The 22,560-nt window shown below is 33.3% G+C and overlaps 2 protein-coding genes across 4 annotated transcripts; one reads left to right on the top strand and one right to left on the bottom strand.

The window, feature by feature from the left end:
- Positions 1 to 1,169: 1,169 nt before the first annotated feature.
- Positions 1,170 to 6,678, top strand: LOC122400924 (VPS35 endosomal protein-sorting factor-like). Of its 2 annotated transcripts, none has more exons than XM_043402697.1 (18): positions 1,170 to 1,495; positions 1,576 to 1,663; positions 1,870 to 2,082; positions 2,173 to 2,335; positions 2,414 to 2,622; positions 2,695 to 2,825; positions 3,036 to 3,212; positions 3,625 to 3,969; positions 4,045 to 4,145; positions 4,231 to 4,412; positions 4,474 to 4,617; positions 4,700 to 4,863; positions 4,931 to 5,093; positions 5,464 to 5,656; positions 5,728 to 5,867; positions 5,972 to 6,133; positions 6,202 to 6,468; positions 6,540 to 6,678. In XM_043402697.1, the coding sequence occupies exons 1-18, from the start codon at positions 1,479 to 1,481 to the stop codon at positions 6,624 to 6,626; spliced, it is 2,946 nt and encodes a 981-aa protein (XP_043258632.1). In that variant the 5' UTR covers positions 1,170 to 1,478; the 3' UTR covers positions 6,627 to 6,678. The 2 variants fall into 2 exon arrangements, with proteins under 2 accessions (XP_043258632.1, XP_043258631.1); XM_043402696.1 differs by having other exon boundaries at positions 6,537 to 6,649.
- On the bottom strand, positions 6,532 to 14,489 carry LOC122400926 (4-aminobutyrate aminotransferase, mitochondrial). 2 transcript variants are annotated; one of them, XM_043402698.1, is made up of 10 exons: positions 14,113 to 14,489; positions 12,004 to 12,131; positions 10,542 to 10,709; positions 9,896 to 9,982; positions 9,452 to 9,647; positions 8,173 to 8,345; positions 7,945 to 8,085; positions 7,652 to 7,809; positions 7,305 to 7,573; positions 6,532 to 7,220 (listed from the first exon to the last, which is right to left on the bottom strand). In XM_043402698.1, the coding sequence occupies exons 1-10, from the start codon at positions 14,174 to 14,176 to the stop codon at positions 7,105 to 7,107; spliced, it is 1,500 nt and encodes a 499-aa protein (XP_043258633.1). In that variant the 5' UTR covers positions 14,177 to 14,489; the 3' UTR covers positions 6,532 to 7,104. The 2 variants fall into 2 exon arrangements, with proteins under 2 accessions (XP_043258633.1, XP_043258634.1); XM_043402699.1 differs by lacking the exon at positions 12,004 to 12,131.
- Between the last annotated feature and the right edge of the window lie 8,071 nt (positions 14,490 to 22,560).

Genomic DNA, 22,560 nt, shown 5'->3' on the forward strand with positions numbered 1-22,560 from the left:
TATTTTAGTTTCTATATAACATCTCTGTTCAACGAACCAAACAGATTCTTGTTAACTAAGAGGAAAATCACCAGGCTCCATTACTCTTTCTTTGAGACACGCGTTTGCTCTCGCGCCAAAATACTTGATAGTAAAGCGAAATCTTTTAGTTATACTTTATTCTGTTTTTTAATCACTCTTCCGTTAGAACGTAAGTTATTGGACTATGGCTTGAAAGTGCCTACATTCTTCATCAGTGTAGTCCCTTCGTTTAACTAGTATATTTTTTTAAATATTGGGTTTTTGTTAGTAGATCTTTTATTAAATACGTGTATTTCATGCGTAATAACGAATTCATTTGGGATATTAGCGACCACATTTGTGTGGTTCATTTATATTACATGGTATGTAGAATAGAGTGGTTAAACCTATAAAAGTATCTTAAAATTCATAGTGTATTACGAATTTGGTGAGTTAAATAAAGTTTATGATTCCTATTTTTTTTTTAAATTGTATTGTTTCATCGCACGATTTAATGTCATTTAATTGTTCTTTGTTAGTCTTGTACGTAATTGTACATAACAGCGCTAGTATTTTTATTCTAATCTGATATGATAACGTTAAAGCACAAAGTATACGAGAGACCTTACACCACAGACGAGATATACGAGTAGACCTAACATCCAATACATTCTTTCGGCCCATTTTTCTGTGGCTCTAGAGCCCCATTACCATTTTCGTGCCACTCGCAACATTACCAACAGGTTACACAAATGAACACAAGAGAAAGTGTGATTAGACATCGATCGATTAATTTAATTGGAAATATAAAATCATTAAATATGGCCTTTAAACTGCATCACAGTTTCTGTGAACTATCATTTTTGGAGTAGTACTACTTTGATGAATTTCTTGGTGCTCTTTATGATTATAAAATTATGTTTAATAGTATTAGCACAGACAAGGTATACAAGTAGACCTTACACCATGTGCTATGATCGCTTTCTGTAGCCTGTTGGTAATGTTGCGAGTGACATCGAAATGATTAAAAAGGGGGTTCTAGAGCTCCAGAGTGGAACATCTTGTATATGTCGTCTGTGGTCAAAGTGACTTGGAATTGGTAAGAACTCTAATCTCTATTAGAGATTCTCTAATGCCTCTACAGATCCCTCTAGACGTGAGACAGAAAGTTGTATTGTATAACCAGTCTGGTGGTCAAGCTGGGTTAGGCTATGATCCGATCTGTTATGTATTTCATCTGTGTTTGTCTTGTCTATATCTATCCTCGTCTATATGTCACCGACTGTTCCTGTCTTCGTCTGTATCAAAAGTACGCATGAATTGAAAGCTTTCACTTTTCAGATTTGACGTTTTTAATACGAAACAATAAAATGATATATTTGGTCGATTTATAATAATATGTGATATTAATAACCTATAACTGTAATTTATATTATTTTTTCTTCGATTGTATTGTGAACAGTCAATACATCTGAAAAATGGTGAAAGCAAATTGGTATGTATTTGACATATTTCTTATCAGTATTCGTAATTAATAGAAAATTTAAAAACTCTAAATTCTTGTGCACTTTATAGGATTGCAAAATCTGTGAACCATAAAACAATACGATTTATGAATTTAGAAGAAGCAACAGATCATCCTCTGAAACCCGTTACAATTACGGTAAAATATAATTTGATAATATACATAAAAATTTAGAACATTTAATTGCATATAATGTTTCGTTATAGATAATTCCAGCAATGTAAAACATACTTGCAAATCTTTGGCAATAATACTTGTATTTGACGATTTATTCTGTCAATATTATTAGTGCTTTATACAAACAATAGAACTTTAATGTTATATTGTTTATTACATGGTTACAGTTAATTGACGGTCGTAGCGGAGTTAAACGCAATGTATTGCAGCATATGAACAGTAGCTCTTCGATTGATACTACAGTACCAACTCACACACCAATCTCTGGAAATTCTTTAGTAGATCCATTATTAAGTCATTCTTCTCTTGATGGATCAGATCCTCTTTCCCAGTTTGCTAGAGAAGAACTAGATCCTTTATCTAAGATGGCTGCAGATGAGGTCTTTGAATTATACTTGTTTAAAACGTCTGATTCATAAGCTTAATATTACATACCTCTTATTCTACAAAGTCGAATCTTTATATTATAGTGGGATTACTCTTGCACTATTGCAGTCGCTGGTAAGAAATCTAAAGATACCGCAGAGGAATTAGTCGAGCCTTGGTCAGCAAGACGTACTATGATATTAAATAAATATACAACTTCAGAAAAGTTGTCGATTGTTACTAGCTTTTTGACGGGCGGCGAGAAAGGTATTATTTCTTTTTGATAAGTCATACTAGGTGAATAATTAAATGAAATTACGATTAATGTCAATACATTTATCGTAGTTGTTGTTAAAGTTCAACCAACTGGTGGAGTAGTTGATAAGGTACGAACAAGATTGGAACAACTAGATGATTTTGAAGAGGGATCTGTTAGACAAATGTTAGATTTGTCGCAACAGCAATATGCTGCAAGAATCGAACAATTAAATAATGAACTTGTACAAGCATGGCACTCTGATCAAAGAGTTAAAGCACTTAAAATAGCAATTCAGGTGTTTTTCTTCTCTATTTATGTTATTAATTATGCCCGAAGAAAAGTTCAAATTAATATTATGTTATTTCAGTGTGCCAAATTATTAGTAGATACATCCGTCATGGCTTTTTATCCCAGTAAATTTGTTCTTATCACAGACATCTTAGATATTTTTGGGAAACTTGTGTATGGAAGATTAAAAGTTAAGGCCGAATATTACAAGTTAGTATCGCGTTGTTTTAATTATAAGTATATATAATTTTCAACTTGGGTATTTTAATTTTGGCCAATTTCGGTCCCGAACGTCGGTCACTATCCAAAGCATTACGTCTAGAGTCGAATTACGAATTATAAGCCATTTAGTTTTGCTGTATAATTGTTCTTTTATTTTATTTTAAATTGTTTCTATAATACAGCCTCTATAATTTATAGACCAGGAAGTAAAGTGCCTACAAGTTTACCAGATAATTTTACACCAGATATGGTACCAGAGAATGCAAAAGAAACTTGTAGAAACTGGTTTTATAAAATTGCATCAATAAGAGAATTAGTTCCACGGCTTTATGTAGAGATGGCGATAATAAAGTCTTACAGTTTTTTAACAACAAGGTAAAATATTGGAATATATTTACTCATAATTTATGTAGGATGAAACGTAACGTTACCATTTAAAAAGTCTTTCAAACTCTATATTTTATATAAAACTTGCATGGCTTTATAGATGAGAAATTTGCATTACTCCCATCATTCCTTTTCTTGTACGTTTTTCGTTTACTAAGTTTTAGTAAAAATTAGAAAGAAATATCAAGCGAATACTTTCCAAACTACTGTTTAAGCAAATGGTTTAGATAAATCTTATTCTATTTCGTTACTCCTTCGCCTGGCTTTTTTCACGTTTGCCGGCGTTACGCGGATTTGTCGCATATCAAGCGAATTTAACCGAATTTATAAACTCTTATATTCAGTCATAATTGTTCGATCTATACTATATTATAACTAATAAAGAGCTTTCCATTTTCAGTGAATTTAATAAAGCACTATTACGAATAACACAAATGATACGAGGAATTGGAAATCCACTTATAGCTATATATGCCAGATGTTATTTATGTCGAGTGGGATTAGCTTTAAACAAAACGTCTGATTTTGAATTTGTAAGAGAAAATTTTTATGACTTCCTCTCTACATATCAGCAATTATTTGGTCCATTTGTAAAAGACGAACTGGTTAAACAAAACATGTCACTACAGTCTTATTTAAATCTGTATTCGCCAGGTTTAGATTGGATTTTGCAAATTTTAGTTGCCACAACTTCCGAAAGTAATTTGGAAGGTGTGCTTTCTGAATGCAAGAAACAACCAAACAAGTAACTATATTATTTTATTTTATAATGGTATATTTCGTGACGTGAATTGCTATTGAACTACATTCTCTCTTTCAGTTCTTTATTATTAAATAGCGTCTTAACAGCATTTAAGCCAACATATATCGCTGCACGCGCAATGGAGTTTGTAAATTTGATAATTTCAACCGAAGATGATGGTAATTATAATACCATGATTAACTAACAGATTAAAATTTGTAATTAAACATTCCTTACTTTGATTTCATTTCAATAATTTTCTAGGTTTTCCTCAATATCTTTTATACCGAAGTTTAGGTGAATGTCTAGTACAAGAATCCCCACCAAAAGAAGATTGTCAAGCAATTCTTAATGTAACTTGGAAGTACATAACAGATTTGACAAATCCTACAAAATTTATGCATTGTGTTGAAATATGGATTCAATTTACTGCCATTCATTTCTCTGTAAGTGCAATTATTATTCTTACTTAAAGGATAGTCGTTACTAATCATTCCCGCGTTACAGGTAAACGAACTAAACGTATTCTTCGGAAAAATAATCGATCGACTAAATCCAAACAAAAATTTTGAACATTACTATCCGCAGTTACAAAATATCATTGAAAAAGTAGTTGTTCATAAACAAGATTTTGAGTCACTATTCGCTATGGTAATTATTACTTGTATATTATTTTATATTCTATTCTCACTTTAAATTGTACGTATAAAATATTCTAGGAAACATTTTTCAGGATAATTTTTTACCTTTAATCGATTTGTTCCACAAGGAAACTATTAAGGTTGAAGTTTGTAAAACAATTATAGAACGTTTAAGTGCTCAAGGTGGTTCTATCGCCGATCCTATTATTATAAATGCTCTCATGTTTGTTGCTAGAATAATGCACGATTCCGTTAGGTAAACGTAACTTTTTTTCGTTTCATAAATATATATTTGTTGTCACATAATAAGCCAATAATTTCAGTGCTTTAACCGTTGAAGATGAAAAGCGACAAATTGGTCAACTAATATGTGGTCTAGTACAACGCGTTGATTATGACCGTGATTTTGAAAAGCAACTTAATTTTTACGTGGAAGCCAGAGCAGCTTTCCCTAATCTCGACAGCGTTCATATACAACTTGTACAGGTAATTAACCCTTTTGCACTACTTTCACGAGTCTGACTCGCGATGAAAATTTTAGGCCAAACTTGAATATCACGAGTTAGGCTCGTTGTTCAATTTCACGTCAAACGTGAATAACACGAGTCTGACTCGTAATCGACATTTTGTCAAAACATGAATATCACGAGTCGAACTTGTAAATATCGATATTCCGTCGATCGACATATCGTGTTTCAAGTTCCGATATTAGGGCTCGTTCCGATCATTCGGGCGTATGGGTTAGGCATGGCTTCCGAATTTCAGAGTAGTGCAAGGGGTTAAATAATAATCTATTTCTAATATGTGATTATAATTTTGTTACAGAACTATAGATCATGTTTTCTTTCCTGTTTAGTGTGTAAATAGATTAGCAGTCGATACTAGAAAGATCGTTCGTGGACATCACACGAGAAGAACGTCAGCATTTGTACGTGCCTGTGCTGCGTTTTGTTTTATTACCATTCCATCACTGACGTTAGTTTATACACGACTTCAATTGTATTTACTGTCAGGTCAAGTTGCACTTTTAAATCAGTGTTTAGGTCAAGGTAACTATTCACGTTCTTGTATGCAGAGTATTTATTTTATAATTAGAACTAAAGAAAATATCTTTTGTTAGCCGATGCATGTTTTAAGGCTGCCTTAAGCTTAGTTCCAGAAATGCCAAAAACAATAGATATAGATGGAAGGCAAAAAAGCTCGGAAGCATATTTACTTTCATATTTGTCCAATTTTTTATCAACCTTATTGGTTGTACCGGTATGTACTTACATACAATTTTCTATCCAAGCATTTTTTACATAGAAATAGTTGGTACAGAGAACAAAGTATTGCTAAAAAAAAAACTGTGATAATCTTATTAGGATAATCCTCAAAATGGTTTTCTATATTTGATGAGATGTTTCCTTGATACTGTTGCGCGTTGTTTCGTGGAAAATCCATTATTGAAGTCGTATTTGGATTTACGTGCGCTCGATTTATTGTCAGCGCTAACTCAGGAAAATTATCCGTACCACGTTGATAAGGTATTTCAAATAGGAATTGAGATAAGAGAATGTGCAATAACGTATTATGATTTTCTTTACATACGCAGATTGATTCTAACGATAAATTGTACGGATCCGATCTAACATTTATAACCGTGGTGAACAAAGTGTGTGCAGAAATAGTAGAAAACATCTTGTTACATATACAGAATATGAGTTACAACGGGCAACGCGAGAAGCAGGCAGCTCTTGCGCTTGAGCTTTTTAATTGCTTCGTTATTAGAGCTGAGTTACGTGATCCGTCGTTGGCGCAGATGGCTGTGAATTTATGGAATTTTTCTCACCGGCATGATTTAATAGATTCCAAAGTGAAGGTAAAAAAGGAATAACAGTTTTTATAAGTTAATGGTTTACGAATGGAATGGAATTTTTGTTCACTTTGCAGATGAAAACTATAGCATATATGGTACTAAAGAGTCATCATAAGGAGTATGAACATTTCTCGGATATTTTGAAAAAGATGTCGAAATAAACTTGTGAATAAAATATAACAAATGAATGAATAAAGATTGAAGTTCTATCTATTTTGATGGAAAGGAAGTATAAAACATCGACTCACGGTTTAAAGGTTTCTCGATGGTAGCTTTCTTTCAAGATAAATTCATTGTAAATACATTGAATTTCATTTAACTGCAGCCGGATATATGATGTACATAAGATAACGAAATAAGAACAATTTGTATGAGCCTGATCAATTTGTTACAGAGTGTCAGTTTCTTATGGTGTTTTTAAAAATGTAGTGAAACATACTACAAAATATTGACAAATTTTTTTACATAAATATAAATAGTATTAATAGTTTAATTATTATGTACGCCGACTTATTCTGTGATACAATAAACGTACTATACAAAAATAAGTTTTAATGGAAGACTCTTTTTAGTGGAAGACTTTTGATTTGAAATGCCATGAGGAACGTACTTTATAAGGTAATATACATACACATGCCATTATTCCTTTAAGGTTGATCTGAGTGCGTCTAAAAATATGTCCGCGTGTTGTTCTGTAAACGTCAATGCGGGCCTTAATCTTACCGCTGTAGATCCACAGCCACCGGTTTGGATACCTAATGTCGCAACAGATTTTTGTGTTACATTTTATAAAATAGCGTGGCTTAACAAGAGTATGTGATTAAAAAATTTTATACTACCTTTGGTCAAGAGTTTCTTTATTATTGCGTCTCGAAGTTCAGGCGAGGCACAATTAAATGCAATGAACGTTCCACGACCACGAGCCGAATTGATCATAGTAGAAAATTCGTTCTGTAAAGTCTTTAGTTGTTTCAACGTGTAATCACCAACGCGTGTAACTCTATCCAATAGACTTTCGTTCCGTATCGTTTCTAAAATTGCTTCGAGTAGTATTATTTTACTAGGATCTCCCATCCAAGTGTTAAATACACGGTACGATTGTTTAGGTCTGTAACGATACATGCATGCTTGGTACATTGGTCGTAAATCATACGCTTTCGTATAATCAACCGTTTAAATAATTTACTTTAAAGATTCAACGTGGTAATAACCACCCAGCTGCATTTTCTTACTGAAAGTCACTACGTCTGGCGGTGATTCTAAATTGAAATGTTCGTGACACCACATTTTTCCTGTTGGACCGCCGCCAGTTTGTACTTCGTCGATTAATAAAGCTGCTCCGTGCTAACATGTTAATAGACATCATGTAACGTTGAAAATTATAATATCCTAACATTTTAAAAGACACGTACATAATGACTTTTGGAGTACATGTAACTGCAATGTTTTAAAATCCCTTTTACATTACAGGACCATTACCTTTTTCGTTATGCGCCTCAATTCTTGAAAAAATTCTGGAGATGCATGATTGTCACCTCCTTCGGCTTGAATTGGTTCCACTATTACACCGGCGACCGGAATTTTCTTCTCAGTTTTATATTTCTCAAATAATTCTTCAATCTAATGGAACAATATTACAAAGCAATATTCTGTAATTTACATGACAATACGAGATACAATACAGAGGATAAGTCGAGTTACACATACTTCAGCTAGACAACGTTGATCTTCTTTCTGATTCTCTCGAGTATGTTCGTTCAACGGATATTTGTATACAGGAAATGACGCAACGGGCCAATCAAAGGCCGGAATGTCTATTTTGTGAATGTATTTGCTATGGGTGGTCGAGAGGGATCCCAATGTTCTTCCATGAAATGCGCCTATTGTCAATATTATTGTTACACTTTAAATTTATTTAATGTATCGTGTTCACAGGGAATGTACAGGGTGGGACAAAAGTCGCGAAGCGATTGAAAAAATTCGTAATTCCTTTAATTTATATTTTTTTCTTTTTTTTCTTTGCAGAATTTTTAAAATATACCTAAGAGATGTACAGCGTTATTCAACATACCAAAATTATTGAGTTTTATTTCGAAAATCATCGCTCAGTGACACTGACTCAAAGAGCTCATCGTTGTCATTTTAATGTGTGAAATCCACCTTCTAAATCAATGATTTAACGTTTGGTGCAACGTTTTCAGCAGCATGGTGAGGTATGTGGCCTTCCAAGGTCCAGGAGACGACCTTCTGTCAGAAACAATTTGAATAGTGAACGTGTTCAGCAGAGTATTTAGGAAAATCCAGGAACATCGAGACGAAGGCATTCTGCTGAATTAGGACTCTCTATGAGATCATTGAAAAGGATATGAAATGAAGATTTACTGATTCCAAGGTCCGGGAGACCACCTTCTATCAGAAACAATTTGAATAGCAAACTTGTTCAGCAGAGTATTCAGGAAAATCCTAGAACATCGACACAAAGGCGTTCTGCTGAATTAGGACTCTCTACGAGATCATTGAGAAGGATATTAGGAGAAGATTTACTGATGTTTCCGTACAAAGTGGAATTAGTTCAAGAATTGAAGCTAACAGATCATGAACATGAAGCATGAAGTTCCGGATTTTCTCCTTTGGGGATACCTTAAAGAGAAGGTGTACGCTAATAAGCCAAGGACCCTTGAACAGTCGAAAGAAAACATTCGAATCGAAATACGGAACTTAATGCCAGATACTCTCACAAATGTCATGGAAAATGTTCTTAAAAGAGCTTAACTTTGTGAAACCAAAAATGGCGAGCACCTACGTGACATGATCTTTCATACTTAGCTTAAAAAAATCTCCATGATTTATATTTTATTATTTTGAAAAGAAATAAATTTTAAGTCAAATATTTTTTAAATTATTCTCATTTTAAATCGATTCGCGACTTCTGACCCACCCTGTACATACAGTTTACTTTTTTGTTTCATTCATTGACTGTAATTACCTTTGAATGAAAGTATGGAGAATTTTGGCGCGCCAGGAACTTGATTCATCATGCATGATTCCATTTCATCTTTTGTAAACGGTGAACCTTTCCTTTGACAGTCGGCGTACCAAATAAAAATATTTTTAAAAGCATTCTCGTTGGAGCAAGAGCCGCACATCATGGTCGTTATACAAGATAATCCCGGTGGAGCAACCTGTGTACATGTATTAGATTATAATATTACGGAAAGCGTTTTATTAATACTTAAAGATTAAATAAGTGTAAATAGACTGGTTTTAAATAAGCTTATCCATATACTGCTACAAATGTGTAGGCGCGTTTCAACTTTTTATTGATAAGAAACGGTTGCATACGCAAGCTGATAAGAAATAACTCCCACGCGTTTCTGGCAGGTTGGACAGATTTTTAAAAACCAGTACACGTATAATTTAAGTTACTTACTCCTTTTTGGAGTAAAATTTTTTTAAGCCTATGTGGCCAATCCTTTCCAGGGAAGACACCTAATGCAGGTCTGTTTGCTATGATTCTCTGTTAAAGCAGTTATGACATTTTATTATGTTCTGTATCATCAATTATTGCTATTATTTATATATTATGTGTTATTAACATATTTTGTTTTTTTTTCTATATAATAACAATAAACTATATGTATATGCAGGGCAATTTATTTTAATAGACCCACGCGATTATCTTTGCAAATAGTAATGTTTCAAAGAAATGTTTTAGAAAAAAGATTTACATATCTACAGAGAAAGAAACGTTATATAAAATGAATAAATGTTTTGTTTTAGAGTTAGAAAAAAATGTAGAATAAATAATAGAAAAAAATTGCAAACTATGTTGAAAAATATGCCCTGCTTGGGTGCAAGCTTTATATAAATAAACAATTTATTACTCTACGAAGTTCCTCAGTATGTTGCTGAATTTCAATAACTGCGTTATTAATTCTTTGTTTAACCAACTCTAAACAAAGCGTTTATTCATAAACTTTATATGACATTTCTTTCTTCTTTTAACGTCTGGCTTAAGTTCTCGTAGTTTGGCGGATACCTTGTATAAGAAAATTTATAATATATTTTTTGCTTACCTGATTAACAGGATCAGCGAGGACTCTCAACATAGCTGGGTGGTTGTAGCCCAAAGGCATCGATGAAATTTGCATATAAACATCGAGCAAAGCATTGCCATCGACGTCCATTATGTAGTTACCCGTTGATTTTTCGTAATCCGCGAAGAATTGTACAGAAGAGGCTTGCTAAAGTCATGGAATTTCAACATGTATTTAGAAGAAATCAAGATTTGTAAAACGAACGTGACTCTAATTTTATTTAATTATGATAATCTTGCTCACAAAAATTCCTGTAGATTCTCTCGATAATAAGCGAGTACAAGTACTTTTGTACGAGTAGATAATTTATTAGATACGTTTATTTTAACTCGTTGGCATTATAAATAAAATTAAATGAAACATTATAGAATATGTTCATGTTTAACACTGTTTCTATCGCGGTTTTATGCATACCTATTTCGACCAAAAAGCATCTTTCGATATCTTTGCATTTGGATGGAAATAATTGTTAATGCGAATTATGTTATCTTTGATATGAAAATAATTTTAAGTTAAAATTTTAAGAGGTACTTTTCGACACTTTTGGTAGACATAGCGTTAAGAAACAGATATGCGTGTTCGGCTACCCTTAGGAAAAATTTTAATGGGGGATTCTAGAGGCCAAAATAAGACGAAAATCAAGAATACCAATTTGTTGATGGAGGCTTTGTGAAAAAGTTATTAACGTTTGAAGTCCCGCCAGTATTGAATTTTTTCCCCGAAAATGCGCAGGATTTCGGGGGTATGTCTATTCACCAAAAATGATTGTAATTGACCCCCGCAACCGAAAATAATTTTTCCAGAACGATTTGAAATTTTTTAGTTTCGTCCAAAAATTTATCCATCTTCCTGAATTTTTTTCTCGCAAGTGCGTAGGATTTCGGGGTTATGTCTATTGACCAAAAATGATTGTAATTGCCGCCTGCAACTAAAAATAATTTTTTTAGAACGATTTGAAATTTTTTAATTTCGTAGAAAAATTTGTCTACCTATCGGAATTTTTTTTTCGAAAGTCCGTAGGATTTCGGGGGTATGTCTATTGACCAAAAATGATTGTAATTGACCCCCGCAACCGAAAATAATTTTTCCAGAACGATTTGAAATTTTTGAATTTAATTGTTAATAACTTTTTAATGAAGCCTCCATTAAAAAATTGGTATTCTTGATTTTTTTAGAATCCCTCATTAAAAGTTTTCCCAGGGGTGGCCGAACACTGTATATTTTCGATTTTTGGTATAATTATAACGAGAGCGATACATTTTATTTATAAAACGAGTAAAATAGTTTCCCGGTATAAAAGATTTTTAAACAGAAGTAACTATAAGTTACGATTAACAAGTATGTATTCAATGTGAATTAAGCGATAAACTCTGATTGTTATATAAACTGTAATAATAATTTGAATTGAGAGCAATTCGACACATTGATAATCTTAACGTACTTGCATCGTATTGAGGTCTCGTAACAAATTACGTGATTGGGGACCCGGTATTTCCGTTGCGACTACCGGCTTTTTCGGTTCTTCCGATAAAAATCCAGTTAGGCATCTTTTCCACGAGGTCGTATTTCCTTTACAGAATCAATAAAGGAGTCAATTTTTGTGAATTTTACTTGTAAATTAAATTTTTATCATGGTCAAACAATTAAACTTTATAAATATATTTATACGTGTTCTCGAGACTTTTCTATCAACCTACCGGTTGCTCGAACAGGAACAGTTCCATTAATGTGTAATTAATGAAATAATCATATACTTACTACGAAAAAAAGTTTCAATACGAAAAATGTAAAAAGCATATCTAATGTTAAAATATTTGTCACCGATCATTATCATAGAAATCAGATATCAAATGTTATAGTTTAATCGTGGAAGCATTTTTGTCCATGTTAACGTGTTGTTACGTGTATCGTCGACTTTAATCACGTTACTCGACCCTCGTGTTCAATAAACCGAACGTTCAGTCCATTGATGTCAGTTAAGGATAATTGGTTGACACACTAACGCACTTTCACGCGATTTATACTCGCTACATTAGAACGGAGAGTATTAATTAAGATTGTATTCAGAGTATGAGCGTTTAAATCTTATCATAAATATAACTATCTTTAAGTATTGTATGATAAATATTACAAATCGTTATATGTCTTGTCGTTTGGGATTATTATTATTATTTATTCATACTATGACATTTTCTATATTCCATTAATTACATATTATCGTCAACGCTATTAATTAATTTTTAAATATAATTCTCTTAATATTGTATGATAAATATTGCAAATCGTTATATGTCTCGTCTCTTGGGATTATTATTATTATTTATTCATACTATAACATTTTCTATATTTCATTAATTACATATTATCGTTAACGCTATTAATTATTTTTTTAATATTGTATGATAAATATTGCAAATCGTTATATGTCTTGTCTTGGGATTATTATTATTATTTATTCATACTATGACATTTTGCATGTTCCATTAATTACATATTATCGTTAGCGCTATTAATTATTTTTTTAATATAATTTTCTGCTGGTGATCATCACACAAATTTCTCGATGTTTTAAACGGGCGAGCTTCAGTCATTGGATCACAACTGAAACGTGAAATCGGGTACATTCGTAAAAAACAAATGTTTAGTCAATTTTAAGGTTATTTTTGAACGCGCAAGGCCAATAAACATGCTTGTAAATGCATGGAAAGTCGTGTACGCTTGTGTGTAACATATCTGTAAGATGCCTGCGGATTATGATAAGATAACTAGCGAAATTAAAATTAAATTCAATTTGTACAAGAATTAATAGATATATAAAACGCGAATAGGCGATAAAATCGATCTTATTGGAAAGAAGTGTCGCAATGTTTATTCCGAGCGAACGAATTTTTTTTGACCTTTCGTTAGTTCAACCATGAGAACAGCTGAGCTAAAATTTCCATATCAGTATGATTAGTATAGATCGCAGGACAAACGAAACAGAAAAGACTATAAATCGGTTATTATTATATAGCAGAATACAATTCTTAGTTGTAAAAGAAAGTGTTTCGACCGGCATTTTAGTCCTAAAAATATTCTCGATTCTGTTCTAAAAAACTAGAGTAAAGCACAAAAATAGAATCGTTTAAAACATTTAACAGGGGCTAGAAAAACGAATGGCGTGTAAAATATTTTTTATACGCTATTCAACATTCAATTCAAATTACAGTAACGACGTTATGTTAGTGACAACGAAGTTAAGATATTAAATCGATCGTAAGAGTCGAAAGTTTATATTTCGTGCAAAGTTTTTTCACGATCGTTGCTTGAATTTTGTGTAGTTACTTCATTTTATGAATGGTATATTTTTTATAGAAATTTATACGCCACTAAATTACGTATGTAAATAATGTTGGAAGATTCACGAGAGAAACCGAGTTATCGATTCTCTCAGTGTCATCCGACGCTGACTGACTTAGATTTCGATAAACTCTTAATTCTCGTATCAATTTTTTCTGTAATTGAATACTAACGATAAACGAAAGTAAGGGAGTAAAATGACTACAAATACCATTGATAAGTTGCCGTGACAAGATTCGACCACACCGAACAGTTTGACACCTGTTAGCGAACATTTTTGTGTTCCTGTGGGCTCGTTTCCCACGAGATGAATCTTCGCTGTTTGCGTAATCCGCACCGAGTAAAACGTCCCAAGCGTAGGGATGAATCTGCACTGGCTACAGATAAAGCTATCCTGATCCTTGCACAGGAGATACTCGATCGCTTCCGAGACTGTACGAACCTCAATAGACCACGCAACCTCGACTATCGAATTTTTAACTGAACTTTACACGACGTAATCTTGGCTCGTCTAATTTACGTAGCTGCGACGCCTTTCCGGTGTTCGAACGATCACTTCGAATACAATATTCGACGATCGCGTACGGATTACTATCTGTGGATGGACAGGCACCGCAGGCACGTTCTACTATTGATAAAGACTTGGAGTTCCACCTTCCTATAGGGCACTTTCGAGCGAACACGGACATGTACGAAGTTTCACGAATATTTAAATCCAATGGCGCGTACATTCCTATACTATTCTCTGTTTCTTTCCATACGCTGATCTCTACACACGATTACGTCGTAAATAATTGCTTATGTCTAAAGCATACTCACAAAAACTGTTATTTATTATTATTTCATGTATTTGTTCATACTCGATCGGTTCAACCAAATAACCGTATTTTCTTATTTTCTTGGTAATAATAAGAAGCAAACCGTTTATTTAATGTATACCAGTTTAAGAACCGGTTTTTATGGTTCTTTGTTTTTAGTAATAATAAACTGTTTTTATCATTTTAGAACGTATACGTGCGTGGATATAAGTAAGAGGAAAACATAATGTCACGAGTTTATAATCACGATATGTTTATAATCATGATATGTTTGTATGATATTGATAGTGTACAATTTTTTAATTGATAGAAATGGTACAAGGCGCCATTGCTAACAGACATTAGGGGATCCCTACTTTATTTAACAGTTGGTCTCGAGCTTTTCACCTTGAGTTTTATATCTTGTTTACAACGCACTATGGCATATGTAAATTAAAGACGTAAAATTAATTTTCGTCCTCGAATATCATTCTACAATTTCTTTTTATACAGGGTGTTCGGCCACCCCTGGGAAAAATTTTAATGGGGGATTCTACAGGCCAAAATAAGACAAAAATGAAAGGATACTAATTTGTTGATTGAGGTTTCGTTAAAAAGTTACAGAAATATTTCCGGCCACACAGTATATTTTCGGTAAAGAATTTTTTTCTCGAAAGTACGTAGGATTTCCGGGGTGTATCTATTCACCAAAAATGATTGTAATTGACCACCGCAACCGAAAATAATTTTTCCAGAACCATTTGAAATTTTTTTTTCCGTCGAAAAATTTCACACCTTCTCGAGTTTTTTTTTAGAAAGTGGGTAAGATTTCGGAGGTATGTCTATCCATAAAAAATGATTGTAATTGACCACCGCAACCGAAAATAATTTTTCCAGAATGATTTGAAATTTTTTAATTTAATTGTTAATAACTTTTTAACGAAGCCTCAGTCAAGAAATTGGTATTCCTGATTTTCGTCTTATTTTGGCCTCTAGAATCTCCCATTAAAATTTTTCCCAGGGTTGGCCGAACGCTCTGTATATAAAATCTCTTGAAATCACATTGCTCCAGTGTCCATGATATCTCAAGTTCTGGTTGATCGATTGGCATCGAATTTCTAGGGAAATTTTTCAGCATTTAAAAAAATATGTTTACAGAGTCGAAAAATCAATCGGGGAAAAATTAAACATAGAAAAATAATTACTAAAATTTTCAAGTTTCTCGACACCTTTGGTAGAAATAATTTAATAGGTGTGTCGAGAAATAAAAAAAGGTTGTCATGTCACGGGCGATTTAGTATACGTAGTGTATGTGTCCCCGATAGAAAGTAGGTGTTAATTTTGTTATTTCCCAATCTGTTATTTTGCAACCGTTTCCGATTACTCGGTCGTCAAGACGCTTTCGTGTTTCTCATCAGCTTTTTTTTTCAATTCGACCACGCAAGTTTCAAGGTTTTCGTTGTTCGGGGGGCTTCGAGCTTATCAGTTACGTGGAAAGTCGGGCTTGCTCAAGGTTTTCGGTCTCAAGTTTCACGGGCGTTCGTTCGGTACGTGGATCATCCTAATGCGCCTGGAAACCACGCCTTAGTCCTTTGCTCTCAGACACTGGCCAGGCAGTGGCAGTCAAGTTTTCGGCAGTGGCGAGCCGTTCTGTGTCGCGTGGAGGTATTATTCGTTCGCGCCAACGCATTCGAGTCGGTTCGCTCGATCGGGCGGCATCGCGATATCGCTATAGTGTGCCGTCGGCTGATTTCGTTCGATTTCAAACTAGCCGTCGCTACGAAACGATTCCATTGTCGATCGTAGCCTTTGCCCCGACGTGTCGATCGACAAAACTCACGTGAACGCGATTCAAACGATCCTCTGGGAATAGAGAAGGGCACGTGAATTTGAATTCTTCCTAAATTCCGTAAACAGGTGACCCAGACAGTTTTCACCTACATAATCGTTCGGCCACCGATATTAGGACTCCGATCACGTGTTCGCCGGTAAGTTACTTTGCCATTCTAGCAGTGCCTATTTACAGGTTATTTATTATCGTACAATCCATATGTGCAATTTCACGGAAAGCGGATTCCTCGACAGAAATTATCGTTAACATTTTACATTTAGAGTAAACTGCATCGATTAAAAATTAAACGATAGAAAAATGATTAATTTAATAGCAATTTTAAACAGCGATATTTGTTTTATAATATCCTTTTACCGTAAGATATTTTTGTGCCGTTTTCCATTCGATCGAATATTCGGGATTCTTCATAATTATTCAAAACAATTTCGGGAATTGATTATTCTGTTTTCCGATGAGCTGAGTCCTTGGGAGATTGTTATTATTATATGCACGGTGCATACTGTGCCCTGAGATTACTTTTCTTTTCTACTGTACTTTACTATTTTACTGCCATTTGTTTGTTATTAGCATTGTTTTCCAGATAAATATTATCCACTAATAAGTGACAAGATTATTTTTAAAACTTGAGTATGTATCGAAGTAATATTGATAAATATTCGGTTCGAAGGGTGACACGTGGAGTATAAACTTTGTAAGGGGTTGAAATTACCCCTTTTGGTATACATAGGCGGACTATATATAAATTATAGATAGAAAACAAAAAAAAGAAAACTTTTATTTTATAAAATTAATCGTTTATACAGGGTGTTCGGCCATCTCTGGAAAAAATTTTAATGGGAGATTCTAGAGGCTAAAATAAGACGAAAATCAAGAATATCAATTTCTTGACTGAGGCTTCGTAAAAAATAACAATTAAATTAAAAAATTTCAAATCGTTTCGGAAAAATTATTTTCAGTTGCGGGGGTCAATTATAATCATTTTTGGTGAATACATATATCTCCGAAATCCTATCCAATTTCGAGAAAAAAAATCGGGTAGGTGCAGAAATTTTTCGACAAAAAAAATTTTTTCAAATCGTTCTAAAAAAATTATTCTCGGTTACGGGGGTCAATTACAGTCATTTTTGGTCATTACACATACCCCCGAATTCCTACGCACTTTCGAGAAAAAAATTCCTTACCGAAAATCTAATTAGGTGCCTAAATTTTGCAAGGAAAAAAAAATTTCAAATCGTTCTGGAAAAATTATTTTCGGTTGCGGGGGTCAATTACAATCATTTTTTGTGAATACACATACACCCGAAATCCTGCGCATTTTTGAGAAAAAAATTCAGTACAGGTGGAACTTTAAATGTTAATAACTTTTTAACGAAGCTTCCATCAACAAATTGGTATTCTTGATTTTCGTCGTATTTCGGCCTCTAGAATACCCCATTAAAATTTTTCCCAGGGGTGCCGAACACCCTCTATACTTCAATAAAAGTCACAAACAATATTAGAATAATGCTACAAAATTATAATAAATAATAAAAATCATTTCGACCATCTTGTTAGATCTAGCATTAAGTAAGATTTAAAATAAAATCCATTTTTGAATGTCAACTAGAAATTCTAAAAAGTCTTATACAACTCGTATAAAAAATTTTTATATGTATGTAAAGCCGTTTATTAAGTCAAGAATTTCATCTTTAATAAATTCTAGGAACATTTCGTTTTCCAAAAATGTCTTTTTTGGCGTTTCAGCGTACTTCGTCGATAAGGTTGATACGTTAAATTCAATTTTCTATTACAAATAATTGTTCTCGATAACTCGAGTAATGTTATTTTCAATTCCCAAATCCTCGGAGTCATTTTACAAAAAGTAGTTCTGTTATATCGTGTTCCATCTGAAGTGACTTTTTTTATGTTTTTGTGTTTAACGTCAAGATACAAAAATATTTAACATATTCGGGGAAACACGGAATGCAATATTTTTTTCATCGCACAATTTCAAGTTAATACAAATACGCGGTGAAAAAAACAATTTCCGTGTGTATAGCGTCTACAAACTATTATGTCGTTGACACATACTTTATAGATTACTATTTTCATATTCTCATCGTTTCCTGGTATTCAAATGGCACGTTTACGTATGTACGTGAAGGGCTTAAAGTTTGGTAAACCATCTGTCACTTGGCTTCCCGAAGATGTATTCATAGTTTCGCGAAAGTATCGTGGTTTAAGTAATTTCGAATTCTGGAGGTATGAGCGAGTGTTCTTTGTTCGTCGGTACCTTTTAACCGTCATCTATTGTCAATTGAAACACCTGTTCTATAGGCATTTTGCCCAATACATATTCACGAGCCTTAAAACACACTTCGCCATTTTCTTTCGCGTTGAACTTGAATCGAAACACTGGGCTTCGAGATCTCCGAACACGAACATTTTTAAACGCGTATTAATAGTCTTGCATTCGTAACAGTGCATTTCATAATGTCAAGTTATGCGTTTTCTGTCGAGAAACAATTGTTTTGTATCGTTTGTGCGAATAAAATTTGAACATATTTACTACGAACATCATGAAAAAAAAAACTTTTGAACCTGTAGAAATGTTATGGGAGTTTAAACGAATTTATTCGAGTTCATTCAAGATTATAGAAAATAGAAATTATTGTTCGTTTGTTAATAAAAAGAGTCGAATGTTTAATATTGAGTCGTGGTTGAAAAGTATTATAGTTTAATATAGCAGTTATATTCATCGTAAGTGTAGACAATGTAATCAACATTATCGTTTGTAAAATATGAGGATAATTCGAGAATATGCAGAAGGATGTGAAATAACGATGAAGGATGTCTCACATGATTCATAACACGTGCATCCAGATTCCAATATTCAACCTTCACCTTCGATAATCTTCACGAATCGAGAAGCCAATGTCCCTCTCGAAATCCTTTTAGCTCCTTTAAAGTGTTATCTTGTTCCCGAGCTACGCGAGTGATAAACTCATACATATTCATATTGCACTGTCGATAAGGAAGTTTCGGGTTACATGGGTTCTTCGAATGCTCTGAATACCGCGATAGAGAATCCTTTTGTCCTCCATTTTACCCTGACTTGGTTTTTAAAAAAACTGCACTTGGCGTATTTACCCTGACGTTATATTTTTACCCTACCTCACGATTAACGTTTTCAGTTTTTTTTTGTATACGCTGCTTGACCAGGTGAACGAGGGTCAACAAAATTGAAAACAAACGATGTAAACATGAACTTTAGTAGTGTTTGTAAGTATCGTATATCCGCCATTGTAAATATCTATTTCAATTTGTAATCCAATTTGATCACTAATAACCCAACAGGTTGATGTGATTTTAAGCTTAAAAATAAATATTGTGAATCTTAGATTTGTCGATCGTGTTCTACATCCTGCTTCTACCCTTTCAGAGAAGTCGATAAAATCTCGAATAAAAGATTAGGTTGTGGGTTTAATAGGCAGGGTGGTTATTGCTTATTTGGTGTTGGAAGCAGCTTCTTATTTCTGTATATTCTTTGATGAGAGAATACCCAGATAAGAGTTACATGTTTGTTTGAGTTAACGAGTTCTTATGGAGTTCTTAACAGGCTTTTATTACACTCATAGAATCAGGATAGATAGCAAAGTATTACAAGGAAAACCTTTTTCATTTGCTTTTCATCAATTTCGAGAAATCTATTGATTTAATACAATTCATTATTAAATACTCCTTATCTAATCGCCTCGTGTACTAAACTGACAAGATACACATATTTAGTAATAGTATCGTGAACAAGAGGTCGAATCTATGTCAGATTTGTTTACGTTAATGTATAACTTACGACTTAGTAAGGAATATTATTACATTTAAGAGTGACTTTCCAAGCAAGTTATCTAAGAACTTTATCTAATTCTACTTACAATTCCAAATAGAAAAAATAATACGTTGCTTTTTACTTATTCTTTCTGAGACGAGGATAATGTTGTGTGTATTTGCGATTAAACAAAACCGAGTAAAACATACTTCTTATAGAAACATCTATCATTGTAAGGACAGAGGCTCCTAAAAGTCGCTTCTCTCTATTAAGTATTTAATTAGTTGCGAAACAATACAGAATTATCACAGCTTAATATTACGAGGAACATAAAATTTTACGATATTGGAACGAGATGCTTCTTTGTTCGAAATTGTCCTCAGCGTCAAAGACGTAAATTTTCTGTCGGAATACGCTTACAAGGACAAGGTTTCGTTCTCTAGATCCTGTTTCTCAGAGTGGCATCTCACAGTCTTTAAATTCTATAGAGAAGGATTCGATACATGCGTTAACATTTTGGGTAACTTGAAACTGCGAACATGAATTTCTCAAGGGGGTTGTCCAGTCCAAATACAACAAAAGACTCCTTTTACTGCGAATTGAAGAGACAAAAATCATTAAACGCATATTTATTTATAATTAAGAAAGTAATGGCTTACAGGAGTATCATGTTGGTGACACGATTCTATCTACAGAAACTCTCACAATGAGTTGTCACCGATATAATGGCCCTCTGAATCATTACTTTCTGAATTTTTACTTCATCAATGAATAATAATGGTATCTTATTCAACAATGTACCATCTTTGTATTATTAATATCTTCTCTAACACGTTTACTGCTAAACTCCTCAAATTGTCCACGAAAACGAAACTTTGTTCCTAGACAATTGGAAACTAGCTACAATTTGTCATAGAACTTATTTGTACAGCTTTGTTAAAATTCAAGAGCCTAATCTTGAGAATTAATTTTTTTAGCTCCTTAATGAAAAATCGTGTCACCTTCATGTGGGTGACGTGGCAGTCAATGTGTTAAACGTTGAATACATATTTATGCATATTTCAAATATTAGATTGACGCATATTGATGCAATATTAAAACTATTTTAGGAAACAAGTCTGCATCTATCAAAATAATTTCCATCTGTTTTATTACATTTCTGTCAACGACTAGCAAGGACATAAATACTATACGTTTTTTAAATTTGAATTTTTACATTTGAATACTCTTTTAATCTCCAGTTCCCATCTCCAGATCTCCCATTATCGTTCGACAGAGTAGATCTCTGTTTGCTTGGAAGGATTAGACACAATATTTTCAATTTATCGTGCATTTGTTAAATTAGTACTTCTTATTTGTTGTTACGCTTTTTTCGATTATCCCATTTTTAGAATCTACAAATCGTATCATATAGAATATATTATTGATGCCGATTAAAGATCAGAACATCACGGCCTTGAAGTAAAATTTGCAAGGATCCAAACTGGATCCAGAATCCATTGATCAAGTAATTTGTTATACAGGGTGTTCGGTCTGGGAAACATTTTAATGAGGGATTCTAAAGGCCAAAATAAGACGAAAATCAAGAATACTAATTTGTTGATGGAGACTTCGTTAAAAAGTTATTAACAATTAAATTCAAAAATTTCAAATCGTTCTGGAAAAATTATTTCCGGTTGCGGGGGTTAATTGCAATCATTTTTTGTCATTATACATATCCCCGAATTCCTACGCACTTTCGAGAAAAAAATTCCTTACCGAAAATCTAATTAGGTGCCAAAATTTTTTAACGAAAAAAAAATTTCAAATCGTTCTGGAAAAATTATTTTCGGTTGCGGGGGTTAATTACAATCATTTTTGGTGAATAGACATACCTCCGAAATCCTGCGCATTTTCGAGAAAAAAATTCAGTACTAGCGGAACTTTAAACGTTAATAACTTTTGAACAAAGCCTTCATCAACAAATTGGTATTCTTGATTTTCGTTTTATTTTGGCCTCTAGAATCCCCCATTAAAATTTTTCCTAGGGGTGGCCGAATATCCGGTATTATATTTTCACGGTTACTGATTTTAGCGTTCTTTTGTTAAGTTATAGTAACTCATTCATAGGGCCATGAACCTTTTGTTTCAACTTCAACTTCTTTCAGTAGCAATTCACCCTTGTTCTCGTAACGACCTTCCCTCGAGTATCGACTGTCGCGGTTT

Source organism: Colletes gigas, unplaced genomic scaffold (assembly GCF_013123115.1).
Source record: "Colletes gigas isolate AHSC1104 unplaced genomic scaffold, ASM1312311v1 Colletes_gigas_Sc00020, whole genome shotgun sequence".
Lineage (NCBI taxonomy): Eukaryota > Metazoa > Arthropoda > Insecta > Hymenoptera > Colletidae > Colletes > Colletes gigas.

Bases quoted from the DNA above. Each gene is read 5' to 3' on its own strand.
- LOC122400924 (XM_043402696.1), top strand. The intron at 3,213-3,624 runs GTAAAATATTGG...TTCCATTTTCAG, and splicing joins TACAGTTTTTTAACAACAAG to TGAATTTAATAAAGCACTAT. The intron at 5,657-5,727 runs GTAACTATTCAC...ATCTTTTGTTAG, and splicing joins AAATCAGTGTTTAGGTCAAG to CCGATGCATGTTTTAAGGCT.
- LOC122400926 (XM_043402698.1), bottom strand. From the start codon at position 14,176: ATGTTCGCTAACAGGTGTCAAACTGTTCGGTGTGGTCGAATCTTGTCA. The intron at 8,346-9,451 runs GTAATTACAGTC...TATTGACAATAG, and splicing joins CTCCATACTTTCATTCAAAG to GCGCATTTCATGGAAGAACA. The intron at 7,221-7,304 runs GTAGTATAAAAT...TTGCGACATTAG, and splicing joins AAAGAAACTCTTGACCAAAG to GTATCCAAACCGGTGGCTGT.